We start from the raw sequence: 16813 nt of genomic DNA, 5'->3' as shown, positions 1-16813 counted from the left end.
TCTAGAGTGGCATAAATACTGAACATACTGAGAGAGACTGACGGACTTGTACAGACGACAGACTACTGTACACTCGCACTACAGACACAGCTGAAGACACAGAGAGACTACATTAACAATACGAGACCACGGGACACAGGGACGGACGGCTAGGGCTAGACGGACGGCTAGGGCTAGACGGACGGCTAGGGCTAGACGGACGGCTAGGGCTAGACGGACGGCTAGGGCTAGACGGACGGCTAGGGCTAGACGGACGGCTAGGGCTAGACGGACGGCTAGGGCTAGACGGACGGCTAGGGCTAGACGGACGGCTAGGGCTAGACGGACGGCTAGGGCTAGACGGCGGGCTAGGGCTAGACGGCGGCTAAAGACAACAGCAGTCCAGGGGGTTATAGTCTACATGCTAAGAGAGACTACATTACAACCACCACAAATGACAACACAGCTTCAAGCCTCCCTCCTGCAGTCTACGACAGCGCTGGCTGTTTTCAGGTCCGTAGCTGCACATTGCATCTCTATTAATATCATCACAGAGAAGTAGACAAAAATCATTTAAGCTGACAGGCAAGAAAGTAGAAATAGTCATGATTTACACACACCACAGCCACCAGAATCTGTTCACAAAGGTAAAACACAGACAGTAAAGGTGCATCAGAGACAGAGACGAAATAACAGCTACTATCACCATCAGACTGTTGAACAGCTTCTATCACCAGACCATCAGACTGTTGAACAGCTTCTATCACCAGACCATCAGACTGTTGAACAGCTTCTATCTCCAGACCATCAGACTGTTGAACAGCTTCTATCTCCAGACCATCAGACTGTTGAACAGCTTCTATCTCCAGACCATCAGACTGTTGAACAGCTTCTATCTCCAGACCATCAGACTGTTGAACAGCTTCTATCTCCAGACCATCAGACTGTTGAACAGCTTCTATCTCCATCAGACTGTTGAACAGCTTCTATCACCATCAGACTGTTGAACAGCTTCTATCTCCAGACCATCAGACTGTTGAACAGCTTCCATCTCCAGACCATCAGACTGTTGAACAGCTTCTATCTCCATCAGACTGTTGAACAGCTTCTATCTCCATCAGACTGTTGAACAGCTTCTATCACCATCAGACTGTTGAACAGCTTCTATCACCATCAGACTGTTGAACAGCTTCTATCACCATCAGACTGTTGAACAGCTTCTATCACCATCAGACTGTTGAACAGCTTCTATCTCCAGACCATCAGACTGTTGAACAGCTTCTATCTCCAGACCATCAGACTGTTGAACAGCTTCTATCTCCAGACCATCAGACTGTTGAACAGCTTCTATCTCCATCAGACTGTTGAACAGCTTCTATCTCCATCAGACTGTTGAACAGCTTCTATCACCATCAGACTGTTAAACAGCTTCCATCACCATCAGACAGTTAAACAGCTTCCATCACCATCAGACAGTTGAACAGCTTCCATCACCATCAGACAGTTGAACAGCTTCCATCACCATCAGACAGTTGAACAGCTTCCATCACCATCAGACAGTTGAACAGCTTCCATCACCATCAGACTGTTGAACAGCTTCTATCACCATCAGACTGTTGAACAGCTTCTATCACCAGACCATCAGACAGTTGAACAGCTTCTATCACCATCGGACTGTTGAACAGCTTCTATCACCATCAGACTGTTGAACAGCTTCTATCTCCATCAGACTGTTTAACAGGTTCCATCACCATCAGACTGTTTAACAGGTTCCATCACCATCAGACTGTTTAACAGGTTCCATCACCATCAGACTGTTTAACAGGTTCCATCACCATCAGACTGTTTAACAGGTTCCATCACCATCAGACTGTTTAACAGCTTCTATCACCATCAGACTGTTTAACAGGTTCCATCACCATCAGACTGTTTAACAGGTTCCATCACCATCAGACTGTTTAACAGGTTCCATCACCATCAGACTGTTTAACAGGTTCCATCACCATCAGACTGTTTAACAGGTTCCATCACCATCAGACTGTTTAACAGGTTCCATCACCATCAGACTGTTTAACAGGTTCCATCACCATCAGACTGTTTAACAGGTTCCATCACCATCAGACTGTTTAACAGGTTCCATCACCATCAGACTGTTTAACAGGTTCCATCACCATCAGACAGTTGAACAGCTTCCATCACCATCAGACAGTTGAACAGCTTCCATCACCATCAGACAGTTGAACAGCTTCCATCACCATCAGACAGTTGAACAGCTTCTATCACCATCAGACTGTTGAACAGCTTCTATCACCATCAGACTGTTGAACAGCTTCTATCACCATCAGACTGTTGAACAGCTTCTATCACCATCAGACTGTTGAACAGCTTCTATCTCCAGACCATCAGACTGTTGAACAGCTTCTATCTCCAGACCATCAGACTGTTGAACAGCTTCTATCTCCAGACCATCAGACTGTTGAACAGCTTCTATCTCCAGACCATCAGACTGTTGAACAGCTTCTATCTCCAGACCATCAGACTGTTGAACAGCTTCTATCTCCAGACCATCAGACTGTTGAACAGCTTCTATCTCCAGACCATCAGACTGTTGAACAGCTTCTATCTCCAGACCAGACTGTTGAACAGCTTCTATTACCATCAGACTGTTTAACAGCTTCTATTACCATCAGACTGTTTAACAGCTTCTATCACCATCAAACTGTTGACCAGCTTCTATCACCATCAGACTGTTGACCAGCTTCTATCACCATCAGACTGTTGACCAGCTTCTATCACCATCAGACTGTTGACCAGCTTCTATCACCATCAGACTGTTGACCAGCTTCTATTACCATCAGACTGTTGACCAGCTTCTTTTACCATCAGACTGTTGACCAGCTTCTATCACCATCAAACTGTTGACCAGCTTCTATCACCATCAGACTGTTGACCAGCTTCTATCACCATCAGACTGTTGACCAGCTTCTATCACCATCAGACTGTTGACCAGCTTCTATCACCATCAGACTGTTGACCAGCTTCTATCACCACCAGACTGTTGACCAGCTTCTATTACCATCAGACTGTTGACCAGCTTCTATCACCATCAGACTGTTGACCAGCTTCTATCACCACCAGACTGTTGACCAGCTTCTATCACCACCAGACTGTTGACCAGCTTCTATCACCACCAGACTGTTGACCAGCTTCTATCACCACCAGACTGTTGACCAGCTTCTATCACCACCAGACTGTTGACCAGCTTCTATCACCACCAGACTGTTGACCAGCTTCTATCACCACCAGACTGTTGACCAGCTTCTATTACCATCAGACTGTTGAACAGCTTCTATTACCAGACCATCAGACTGTTGAACAGCTTCTATCACCATCAGACTGTTGAACAGCTTCTATTACCAGACCACCAGACTGTTGACCAGCTTCTATTACCAGACCATCAGACTGTTGACCAGCTTCTATCACCATCAGACTGTTGAACAGCTTCTATCACCATCAGACTGTTGAACAGCTTCTATCACCATCAGACTGTTGACCAGCTTCTATCACCATCAGACTGTTGACCAGCTTCTATCACCATCAGACTGTTGACCAGCTTCTATCACCATCAGACTGTTGACCAGCTTCTATCACCATCAGACTGTTGACCAGCTTCTATTACCATCAGACTGTTGACCAGCTTCTATCACCATCAGACTGTTGACCAGCTTCTATCACCACCAGACTGTTGACCAGCTTCTATCACCACCAGACTGTTGACCAGATCACCACCAGACTGTTGACCAGCTTCTATCACCACCAGACTGTTGACCAGCTTCTATCACCACCAGACTGTTGACCAGCTTCTATCACCACCAGACTGTTGACCAGCTTCTATCACCACCAGACTGTTGACCAGCTTCTATCACCACCAGACTGTTGACCAGCTTCTATCACCACAGACAGACTGTTGACCAGCTTCTATCACCATCAGACTGTTGACCAGCTTCTATTACCATCAGACTGTTGAACAGCTTCTATACCAGACCATCAGACTGTTGAACAGCTTCTATCACCATCAGACTGTTGACCAGCTTCTATCACCACCAGACTGTTGACCAGCTTCTATCACCACCAGACTATCACCATCAGACTGTTGAACAGCTTCTATTACCAGACCATCAGACTGTTGAACAGCTTCTATCACCATCAGACTGTTGACCAGCTTCTATCACCATCAGACTGTTGACCAGCTTCATTACCAGACTGTTGACCAGCTTCTATTACCATCAGACTGTTGACCAGCTTCTATCACCATCAGACTGTTGACCAGCTTCTATCACCACCAGACTGTTGACCAGCTTCTATCACCACCAGACTGTTGACCAGACTATCACCACCAGACTGTTGACCAGCTTCTATCACCACCAGACTGTTGACCAGCTTCTATCACCACCAGACTGTTGACCAGCTTCTATTACCATCAGACTGTTGAACAGCTTCTATTACCAGACCATCAGACTGTTGAACAGCTTCTATCACCATCAGACTGTTGAACAGCTTCTATTACCAGACCACCAGACTGTTGACCAGCTTCTATTACCAGACCATCAGACTGTTGACCAGCTTCTATCACCATCAGACTGTTGAACAGCTTCTATCACCATCAGACTGTTGAACAGCTTCTATCACCATCAGACTGTTGAACAGCTTCTATCACCATCAGACTGTTGACCAGCTTCTATCACCATCAGACTGTTGACCAGCTTCTATTACCATCAGACTGTTGAACAGCTTCTATTACCATCAGACTGTTGAACAGCTTCTATCACCAGACCATCAGACTGTTGAAAAGCTTCTATTACCAGACCATCAGACTGTTGAAAAGCTTCTATTACCATCAGACTGTTGAACAGCTTCTATTACCAGACCACCAGACTGTTGACCAGCTTCTATTACCAGACCATCAGACTGTTGAACAGCCACCACTAACATTGAGTGGCTGCTGCCAACACACTGTCATTGACATTGACCCAACTCCAGCCACTCTAATAATGGGAATTGATGGGAAATTATGTAAATATATCACTAGCCACTTTAAACAATGCTACCTTATATAATGTTACTTACCCTACATTATTCATCTCATATGCATACGTATATACTGTACTCTACATCATTGACTGCATCCTTATGTAATACATGTATCACTAGCCACTTTAACTATGCCACTTTGTTTACTTTGTCTACATACTCATCTCATATGTATATACTGTACTCGATACCATCTACTGTATGCCGCTCTGTTCCATCACTCATTCATATATCCTTATGTACATATTCTTTATCCCCTTACACTGTGTATAAGACAGTAGTTTTGAAATTGTTAGTTAGATTACTTGTTGGTTATCACTGCATTGTCGGAACTAGAAGCACAAGCATTTCGCTACACTCGCATTAACATCTGCTAACCACGTGTATGTGACAAATAAAATTTGATTTGATTTGATACTGTATCCTCGACGTAGCTCATCATAATATCTCTACTAGTGTACATTGTATTTTAAATGACACTATTTATTTATTACACTGGATTCTTAACATGGCTTAGTCTAATATATTGACTGCAGTACATACTCCTAGCTGATTGTGTAAATTCTCCCGGTGTACAAACGCCGGCTTCCCTCTGGTCAGAGCAGACCGGGATCTAACTGTCACAGGGTAACAAGACGGGGTCGTCTGCCTGCTTGTCAGGGACCAGTGGTGTAAATGGATCCTGGTAAGAGAGACACTCTGTACCCCCGACATTGAACTGCTTCCTGTGTCACTGTGACCCTACTATCTTCCCTGTGAGTTCTCCCAATTCTTTGTTACTGTTGTGTACATTCAACCAAAAGATAATAAAACAAAAAGGCATCAGAGATTATTTATAATTTGTCAGAGATTATATGACGCATCCACATTTTTTGGAGTTGTGTTTTTTTTAACAACTGTACTTTGCACAAAGTCCTGTGCACATACCACCAGAATGTGAAATGTCACACTGGGAAAAATGAGACACTTGATTTGTGCTATTTGGAAAATACCAAATGCGTTCTCTGCCACCAGCACAACTCCCCTGGGGAAATCAGACCACAATGTTGTAGAAACCTACAGTTACAACTGGCTCAGGCCAACCTACTGTCGGCTGCTGGTGAGGGAGAAACCTACAGTTACAACTACTTCAGGCCAACCTACTGTCGGCTGCTGGTGAGGGAGAAACCTACAGTTACAACTGGCTCAGGCCAACCTACTGTCGGCTGCTGGTGAGGGAGAAACCTACAGTTACAACTACCTCAGGCCAACCCTACTGTCGGCTGCTGGAGAGGGAGAAACCTACAGTTAAACGGTCTAGATCAGGCACGACAACAGTATCACTCATCTCCAGGGGTGTTTTGACTGTACTATGTGGGAGTTATTTGGTCTCCAGGGGTGTTTTGACTGTACTATGTGGGAGGTATTTGGTCTCCAGGGGTGTTTTGACTGTACTATGTGGGAGGTATTTGGTCTCCAGGGGTGTTTTGACTGTACTATGTGGGAGGTATTTGAGGACAGCAGCTCTGATCTGGATGAACTCACAGACGTTGTTTCAGACTAATGTAAACTTCTGTGTTGAGTCAGTTCTGCCACTAAAACCTGTAAAATATCCCCTAACAATAAGCCTTGGGTATCAAAACATCTCAAATCAATACTTAATAGGAAGAAGGCAGTTTATGCTGAGGGTGATAGACAGGCTTTAAGAGATGTACAACGTGAGATCAGTTTATGCTGAGGGTGATGGACAGGCTGTAGGAGATGTACAACGTGAGATCAGTTTATGCCGAGGGTGATGGACAGGCTTTAGGAGATGTGCAACGTGAGATCAGTTCATGCTGAGGGTGATGGACAGGCTTTAAGAGATGTACAACGTTGTTGTTGGAGGAAATTATAGTTGAAATTATTAATTATGCATACATTAGATTAGAACCAGTTATTTTAATACTATTATGTTATGGTATGAAATGTATGGGCTCTTGGTTAAGCTGTTACTGAAAATGTAAGTAAAACAAATTCATTATCTGTACCTTGTGGGAAAGGGAAAAGGGAGGCATATATATTTTCTGACAGATAAGAATGGTCTTTGATGTTCCAGTAGTGGAGGAGAAGATGTCTTTTAGACAGATTGGAATGTTTGTTTTATGAGGGGAGTGGAAGAAGATCTCCAGAACTGAAGACACTGCGCTATTGTGTGGATCGGAGAGGGTGTGGGAAACTGATGATGTCATTTTATGTTGTCTCTGTTATAATGTAAGGTTCTTTGTATTTTTGGTCAGTACTCTCTTGCAATAAACGCTGTTACCTGACTTTTAAGACTGGTCTCGGATCTATTTCATGCATAATTAATGAATTTACAACTCATTAATGAAATAGAGTGCGAATTTGGTTTTGGCTACAAAACATATAGGAATTTAGAATTCCTCTAACAATTGGTCCTTCGAGCCGGATCTAAATACCCGTCTCTGCCATCTGGAGGCCATACGCCGGGAAAAAATTGTGCACGTTATTAAAGTCCTGGCCCCGGAATGGAGGTTAAAAACAGGCTGGTAAACACTACAGACGGCAGATACGGTGACTAGATCAAACGAACAATGCTTTCCCAGTCGGCAGCAGGTAAAGTAGCCTTTATTCGCGATTCTGGGGGGATTTGAGTTCTGTAATTGATGTTCTGAAATTTTCAGAATTCATCAATAATGGGAGCTTTACTATTCCCACAGGGTTTGTATGACCATCATACACTGGGTTTTGTATAACCGATATACACTGAAGCAGGTTCGAAAATAACCTGAGGTAATGTGCACTACCGTAAATAAACTAAACTTAATCATGAGAGGCACACCCGCCCGAGATTAAGACGGGATATTAAATAGGTACTGGGGGATAGGACGGTGATCTTGTACAAATACTGGGCGTGGGGAGACGGCAAGAATGCGCAAGATAACTGGATTGGTGATTTTAATTGTGGCAGTATTGATCATCGTTACGATTCAACTAATACTATGGAAATATCCAAATAAGGAGGAGAGGGAAACTTAAATCTAAAGAAATTAGATAAAATCCATATCTATAGACAGGATAGTTCCATGCGAGAGGGGAGTCTAACAATTAGTGGCGTGAGATAACGATTATTAGCGTTCTTTAAAAGCCCTCTGACACAACTGGAAAATAAGATATTAACTAGGGCTAATATCTGATTAAAAAGTCAAAGCTATTGATAAGATTTCCATAAAAGAGACACACAAATAGTCAGACAGAAAAGGAAGGATTGTTTAGAAATTCCTCAAAAGAAGTGTCGGAAACTAGCGGGAGATTACCGTAATAGGAGAACAAAGAGAATGGAAGGGAGGCGTCCAAAATCTGACTCAGACAAAGAACCTGAATGGAAGCTGATATTACTAATATAGCAAGGAAGGGTTTTAAATTAGGATGATTTTCTGGGAATTCCCGGTGTCGAAGTTTTGGGACTACGGACAATTATAATAATAATGTTGAGAAAAATGGATAAGGTGAGTCAAAAGAAAAATACAAGATGGTTTCATTTTAACGAAACTAGAAATTTCGCACGGGAGTGTAACACTCCCTGCAAGAGTCGTCAACAAGGTTGTAATTTAACTGTGGGGAAAGTCAGAGGCGACAATCGAATAAGTGAATAACGTATTGGGAATAGAGTTGTAATTAAAATACTAAGTCAAAGACGAGACAGTTACTTAGAGCAAAATGGATTCTAAATGATAACAAAGAGACAATTACGATTTATGCCCATCGAAATGTTTTTATAAAATTAGCGAATTTAGAGATATTGGTTGGGGTGGTAAATTATAATTCAGGATTTGAACAGATGTGATAAATTAGGTTTGGTTAATCGAACAACAATCATTTACAATTCATTTAAAGTCGCTACGAATTGGGCTGAGGTTGAGCGCTTGATGACGTCACTAGCGAGGCACTTTTGTCGCCAGGGACTGGGGGTAACGGAGAAAATTGTTTGTCTGTTAGTGTGTGTACTAGTGTTTCGAGTAACTTTTCAGAAGTTGAATTTTTTTAAATGACAAAATACATTTTTAATAGTAATTTGAGAGTATCCAGGATAGTCAGGAAAGATGCTAAAAACTATCAGCTGATACCTAGGTAGGCATCATAAGATTTGTGGCGTTTGTTTGGATTGAACTAGGCTATGGGAGAGAGAGAGAGACTGGATGTATGAATCGTAAAACATCGTGGTAATGGATTCTGATGGATTCTTATTGATTCCTGGTTTGATTGTTTATGTAACACCAGTGAATTTGAGCACTGTTTCCATAGTGTGGAACCATGTTAGGATATTTAAAGTTTGAAAAGCAACCTCTATAGAAAAACATAACTGTATACGTGTCGGGAAGTAAGCTGGGTTGAATTTGGTTATTCAAGCTTTTCCCCTGATACGTAGACATGCGTAACAGGGGCAAGTTGGGATTTGTTTTCTTGAGGAACTAACAGATGTGGACGTGAGTCTCTGAGTAATTTTGCCATCTGAAGCATTATAAGTAGTGAGTTTTCGTATAGTTTGTATTTAGCTGATAAAAGTGGGTTGTTTATTTGTTTGCTAGTTACGGTCAATTTTGGAGTTTAATTTAATTCAGGTAAACATTGTATACTGGCGTGCTTAAGTAGGATTCTTCATTCCGGGACGGATAATATAATAATAATAATATATGCCATTTAGCAGACGCTTTTATCCCATTGTATACTGGCGTGCTTAAGTAGGATTCTTCATTCCGGGACGGATGGAAGTTATCTAAAATAAGTCAATTAAAGGAGCCATAGGAGAATGCGAATGCATATTTATTAAATATCTGGGATTAAATGACGGATTTCTTACACTGAGAAATGTACGACATTTGCGGCAGAGGGGAAACAGTAATACAATAATGTTATCGGGTTAATTGTATCTAAGGGTAGCATTGGATAATAATGTTATCGGGTTAATTGTATCTAAGGGTAGCATTGGATAATAATGTTATCAGGTGAATTGTATCTAAGGGTAGCATTGGATAATAATGTTATCAGGTGAATTGTATCTAAGGGTAGCATTGGATAATAATGTTATCAGGTGAATTGTATCTAAGGGTAACATTGGATAATAATGTTATCAGGTGAATTGTATCTAAGGGTAGCATTGGATAATAATGTTATCAGGTGAATTGTATCTAAGGGTAGCATTGGATAATAATGTTATCAGGTGAATTGTATCTAAGGGTAACATTGGATAATAATGTTTTGTCCCCACAGGGATAATAATGCGTTAATTGTCCCCACATTGGATAATAATGTTATCCACCACCCATCAGGGATGTTATCAGGTTAATTGTATCCCAGGTTAATTGTATCACATTGGATAATAATGTTCCAGGTTAATTGTATCAGGGATGGATAATAATGTTTTGTCCCCACAGGGATGCGTTTTGTCCCCACTCCACCACCCACAGGGATGCGTTTTGTCCCCACAGGGATGCATTTTGTCCACCACCCACAGGGATGCGTTTTGTCCCCACAGGGATGCGTTTTGTCCCCACAGGGATGCGTTTTGTCCCCACAGGGATGCGTTTTGTCCCCACAGGGATGCGTTTTGTCCCCACAGGGATGCATTTTGTCCCCACAGGGATGCATTTTGTCCCCACAGGGATGCGTTTTGTCCCCACAGGGATGCGTTTTGTCCCCACTCCACCACCCACAGGGATGCGTTTTGTCCCCACAGGGATGCGTTTTGTCCCCACAGGAATGCGTTTTGTCCCCACAGGAATGCGTTTTGTCCCCACAGGAATGCGTTTTGTCCCCACAGGAATGCGTTTTGTCCCCACAGGAATGCGTTTTGTCCCCACAGGAATGCGTTTTGTCCCCACAGGAATGCGTTTTGTCCCCACTCCACCACCCACAGGGATGTGTTTTGTCCCCACTCCTGTACATCTTGTACACTAATAGTTGTACTAGTTCCCAGACACCTCGTTAAGTTCTCTGAAGACACCACCTTTATCAGCATGTTGCATGATGACAAGGAACATCATGGCCCGGTCCTAGATGACTCTGTAGAGTGGTGTGACCAATCACAATTGGTCCTCAATACCAACAAGACCAACGAGATGTACGCTTCCTAAAGCTCCTTACATACTGTTCTATGTCAGCTATAGTAGTTATAGGCTCTATACATACTGTTCTATAACTACTACAGCTGACATAGAACAGTATGTATAGAGCCTATAACTACTACAGCTGACATAGAACAGTATGTATAGAGCCTATAACTACTACAGCTGACATAGAACAGTATGTATAGAGCCTATAACTACTACAGCTGACATAGAACAGTATGTATAGAGCCTATAACTACTACAGCTGACATAGAACAGTATGTATAGAGCCTATAACTACTACAGCTGACATAGAACAGTATGTATAGAGCCTATAACTACTACAGCTGACATAGAACAGTATGTATAGAGCCTATAACTACTACAGCTGACATAGAACAGTATGTATAGAGCCTATAACTACTACAGCTGACATAGAACAGTATGTATAGAGCCTATAACTACTATAGCTGACATAGAACAGTATGTATAGAGCCTATAACTACTACAGCTGACATAGAACAGTATGTATAGAGCCTTTAACTATAGAGTAGAATTGGGACAACAAACCTAAAACTTTTATGCAGAATATTTGGTTCCACGAACCAAACACTTATTGACCAGCAGCATAGTTTGTGTTGCCTATTGATTAATTGGCCAGGTGGCGAGTTGTTCTTGCTACTAACCCGGTGTGGCTGTTGTGGCTGTGGTTGAGGCTGGCTGCAGCAGTGTGGCTGGAGGAAGAGCTGTTGAAGGCGGCTAAGGCAGGCTGAACACTGGGTCCCCGCGGGGTGAGGGTCATGCCTGGGATGCGCGGAGAACCGGAGGGGCAATCAAGGGCCGAAGAAGACTGGTCCCGATCCCTCAGGGCTGGGGAGACATGAGAGATGGTTAGAGCACTGCTGGACCCCCTGTAACGCTGCAGTCAGGCTCTACACTGAACCCTGCAGGAAGTGACTGGTGAGGTAGTCTCTGTGCATCAGCACCCAGACAGGGCCCCCTGGACATTGCAGCCCAGACAGACCCCATGAGGGCCCCCTGGACATTGCAGCCCAGACAGACCCCACGAGGGCCCCCTGGACATTGCAGCCCAGACAGACCCCACGAGGGCCCCCTGGACATTGCAGGGAGGTCTGGCCCTGTCAACCCCTTTATTAACTGCTACAGTAGTTTCATAGTGTCTGTCTGGTGGAAGAATGGGAGGTGATACTGCTTCAGAAGGGATGATGCTGAAGTCACCGAGACAACACACAGGGATATATATAGCACCGGACTCCTGATCTAATACTCTGGAGACCTCAGACTGGGGCGAAGGTTCACCTTCCAACAGGACAACGACCATAAGCACACACACAAGATAAACTCAGAAGTGGCTTCGGGACAAGACTCTGAATGTCCTTAAGTGGGCCCAGCCAGTGCCTGGACTTGAACCCGATCTACATCCGCTCCCCATCCAACCTGACAGAGCTTGAGAGGATCTGCAGAGAAGAATGGGAGAAACTCCCCAAATACAGGTGTGCCAAGCTTGTAGAGTAATACCCAAGAAGACTTAAGGCTGTAATCGCTGCCAAAGGTGCTTCAACAAAAGTACTGAATAAAGGGTCTGAATACTTATATAAAATGTGATATTTTCATTTCTTTATTTGTAATAAATGTGCTTTGTCATAATGTGTGTGTAACATTTAATCCATTTTTAGAATAAGGCTGTAACGTAACAAAATGTGGAAAAATACACGAACACCTCCCTGGAGTCTGTCAGCTCGCTCGAACACACGTCAGAGGTCTTAATAAAAGGCTAGCGCTGGCATTCGAGAATACACCAGAAACGTCAAACTGAACAGAGATTTGTAAACGGGCCAATATGAGAATCTTTGCATTAATGTTAACTTTATAAAACCAGGTGAGTTTCTTACATTTTGTATTAATTTTTTTTATTTTTATAAAACATAAATTCACAATGTTTCATGTCTCCAAAACCAAAACATTTAAATAAAAAATATTTGTGATGTTTTGAGATCTGGTGTTTGAGGAAAGATTGTATAAGGTCAAAAGAGCCAAGAGCTCCCACTTGTAGGAAGTTAAGTGGAAAACTGTCCATTCTCCCCTGCCCGGCTGCAACGACGGAGTTCCAGGCGTGGATTCTCAATCCTAGTAACCCGTGGTGATATCAAAATATTAGCGATTTTAACTGTGCAATGTTCTATTTTCTACCGAGACTGCAAAACAACTCGCATGTTGTAGTGCCCATTTTTTTACCTCTGTGGTGAGAAATTATATCTTTTTACCGTCAGTTTGTTTTAAACCATGAGTCTTGTGGTCTGTATTGTCCAATCACAGAGCATACAAGTCATGTGATCATGTGCCATCACATCACATGACTTGTCTTTCCTTATACTTCCTTATCCATAACCTCTCCTCCCTTCTACTCTTGCCTTCTCGTTGTCACCCCTCTCTATCCCTTCCCCCCTTTCCTACCTTGTATCCATAGGCAAAAACAGGGCTGACCAATCACAGGGCAGCATGGTGGAGGTAAACAAACAGAAGCTATATAACTGTCTCCAACCCATCTCCAGGACCGGTCTATTTCTGGTTGGGATGGAGACAGCCTCCACGCTGCCCTGTTATTAGTCAGTTGAGCCAATCGGTTTGTTGCATATGGATGCCAAGCCGAGGAGGAGTGAGAATGGGGAGACGAGGAGGGAAGTAGAGGGGGGGGAGAGTATGGGGGGAGAAAGTATGGGAGAGGGAATGGGGAGAGGAGAAGAGAATTGGGACAGGAGGAGAGGGGAGAGAGGGAATGGGGACAGGAGAAGAGAATTGGGACAGGAGGAGAGGGGAGAGAGGGAATGGAGAGGGGGGAGAAGAGAATTGGAACAGGGGGAGAGGGGAGAGGAGAGAGGGGATGGGGAGAGGAGAGAGGGGATGGGGAGAGGGGAGATCTATCAATGACGGGAGATCTTGTTCATGTGATCATTCCAATGTTGTAGCTTTGAAGGGCGAAAAGTTAGCATGTGTGTGTGTTCTTGTCCTAACCTTGTGGGGACCTGAAATCCCCAAAGACCCCACAAGGAAAGTAAAACAAGTCAAATTATCCCTCGTGGGGACATTTCCCACATCCCCAGGAGGATAAGGCTATTTTAAGCTTAGGGGTTTAGTTACAAGTAGGGTAATAGTTAAGGTTAGGTTAGGGGTTTTTAGGTCCCCACGAGGATAACAAAAGTGTGTGTGTGTGTGTGTGTGTGTGTGTGTGTGTGTGTGTGTGTGTGTGTGTGTGTATTTTTTCCACTCACCGAGGTTCGGCGACACTGTTGTGGGAGTCCTATGCAGAGAATCCTTCTATCAGGAGAAAAAACACAAGTTTCAAGCAGAGAAATATATACAGTGCCTTCAGAGTATATTCACACCCCTAGACTTTATCTGAATGTTTATGGTTACAGACTGAATTTTAAATGGACTAAATTGAGATGTGATAGGAGAAAACTGAGGATGTATCAACAACATTGTAGTTACTCCACAATACTAATCTAATTGACAAAGTGAAAAGGAAGAATACAAATATTCCATAACATGCATCCTGTTTGCAATAAGGCACTAAAGTAATCCTGCAAAAAAAAATAACATAAAAATAACTATTTTTCCTAAATACAGGAGGTATGTTTGGGGCAAATCCAATTCAACACATTACGGAGTACCACTCCCATATTTTCAAGTATCATGTTATGGGTATGCTTGTAATAGTTAAGGACTGGGGAGTTTTTCAGGATGAAAAATAAAATGAATGGAGCTAAGCACAGGCAAAAATCCTAGAGGAAAACCTAGTTCAGTCTGCTTTCCATCAGACACTGGGAGATGAAGTCACCTTTCAGCAGGACAATAACCTAAACACGAGGCCAAATCTACACTTGTATTGCTTACCAAGAACACAGTGAATGTTCCTGAGTGGACAAATTAGTTTTTCCTTAAACTTGATAGAAAATATATGGCAAGACCTGAAAATGGTTCTCGAGCAATGTTCAACAACCAATTTGACAGAGCTTGAAGAATTTTGAAAGGAATAAACAGACCAAATGTTTCCCAATTCAGGTGAAGGAAAGCTCTTAGAGACTTACCCAGAGAGGTGACTAACATGCCAAAAGGTGACTAACATGTATTGACTCAGGGGGTTGAACATTTATCTAAGCAAGAGATATTAGTGTATTATTTTCTACATATTGTTTTATTATTATATATATTTTAACACAAAATATTATAATTTTTCTTCCACTGACAAAAAAAAAGAAAAGACAAATCAATTTCCATCCCACTTTGTAACAACAAAACGTGGAAAAAGCCAAACGGTGTAAACTTGCTGAAGGCGCTGTAACGAAGCAAAGACATGGACAACGTTAAATTGGAGGGAGAGAACCACTTAGACGCTTCGCATTGGCAAAACGAAGGACATTACCTTGCTTGTAAGTGCAAGACTTTTGGGATCTAAATGAGAAGGTGTGAATAAATAAAAAAAGTATTCCGGAGTGCTGTGACCACATACCTTGTTCTTGCTGCTGTTACACTCAGCTAGTAGCGTCCGACAACTCCTGTGAACGTTCACTGCACAGTCTGCAAAACACAGAGAGAGAGAGAGAGACAGAGAGAGAGAGAGAGAGAGAGAGAGAGGAGAAATGAGTCTCATTGTTCAATGGGTCAACTTTATTTTCAGTTACAAAACAATTCTAAAAAGTTACATTTGAACAGCATTGGAGTTTTTATTTATTTATTTCACCGTTATTTAACCAGGTAGACAAGTTGAGAACAAGTTCTCATTTACAACTGAGACCTGGCCAAGATAAAGCAAAGCAGTTCCGACACAAACAACAACACAGAGTTACACATGGAGTAAAATAAACATACTGTCAATAGTACAGTAGAAAAATAAGTCTATATACAATGTGAGCAAATGAGGTGAGATAAGGGAGGCAAAGGCAAAAAAAGGCCATGGTGGCAAAGTAAATACAATATAGCAAGTAAAACACTGGAATGGTAGATGTGCAGTGGAAGAATGTGCAAAGTAGAGATAGAAATAATGGGGTGCAAAATAAATAAATAAATAAATAAATAAATAAATACAGTAGGTGGAGAGGTAGTTGTTTGGGCTAAATTATAGATGGACTATGTACAGGTGCAGTAATCTGTGAGCTGCTCTGACAGTTGGTGCTTAAAGCTAGTGAGGGAGATAAGCGTTTCCAGTTTCAGAGATTTTTGTAGTTCGTTCTAGTCATTGGCAGCAGAGAACTGGAAGGAGAGACGGCCAACGGAAGAATTGGTTTTGGGGGTGACCAGAGAGATATCCCTGCTGGAGCGTGTGCTACAGGTGGGAACTGCTATGGTGACAAGCGAGCTGAGATAAGGGGGTACTTTACCTAGCAGGGTCTTGTAGATGACCTGGAGCCAGTGGGTTTGGCGACGAGTATGAAGCGAGGGCCAGCCAACGAGAGCATACAGGTCGCAGTGGTGGGTAGTATATGGGGCTTTGGTGACAAAACGGATGGCACTGTGATAGACTGCATCCAATTTATTGAGTAGGGTATTGGAGGCTATTTTGTAAATGACATCGCCGAAGTCGAGGATCAGTAGGATGGTCAGTTTTACAAGGGTATGTTTGGCAGCATGAGTGAAGG

At 42.8% G+C, this 16813-nt stretch overlaps 1 protein-coding gene across 3 annotated transcripts in view; it reads right to left on the bottom strand.

The window, feature by feature from the left end:
- LOC123996622 (rho guanine nucleotide exchange factor 18-like) overlaps positions 1 to 16813 on the bottom strand; it is a 114391-nt gene that overhangs the window by 54976 nt on the left and 42602 nt on the right. For all 3 annotated transcript variants that reach the window (XM_046300132.1, XM_046300133.1, XM_046300134.1), the window contains 3 exons: positions 15688 to 15755; positions 14447 to 14492; positions 11843 to 12026 (listed from right to left, as the gene is read on the bottom strand). In XM_046300132.1, coding sequence (XP_046156088.1) covers positions 11843 to 12026; positions 14447 to 14492; positions 15688 to 15755 — 298 coding nt within the window. The remainder of the gene's footprint in view (positions 1 to 11842; positions 12027 to 14446; positions 14493 to 15687; positions 15756 to 16813) is intronic.

This window comes from Oncorhynchus gorbuscha, linkage group LG15 (assembly GCF_021184085.1).
Source record: "Oncorhynchus gorbuscha isolate QuinsamMale2020 ecotype Even-year linkage group LG15, OgorEven_v1.0, whole genome shotgun sequence".
In the NCBI taxonomy this organism is placed as follows: Eukaryota; Metazoa; Chordata; class Actinopteri; order Salmoniformes; family Salmonidae; genus Oncorhynchus; species Oncorhynchus gorbuscha.
This window is presented reverse-complemented; position numbering and strand designations above follow the sequence as displayed.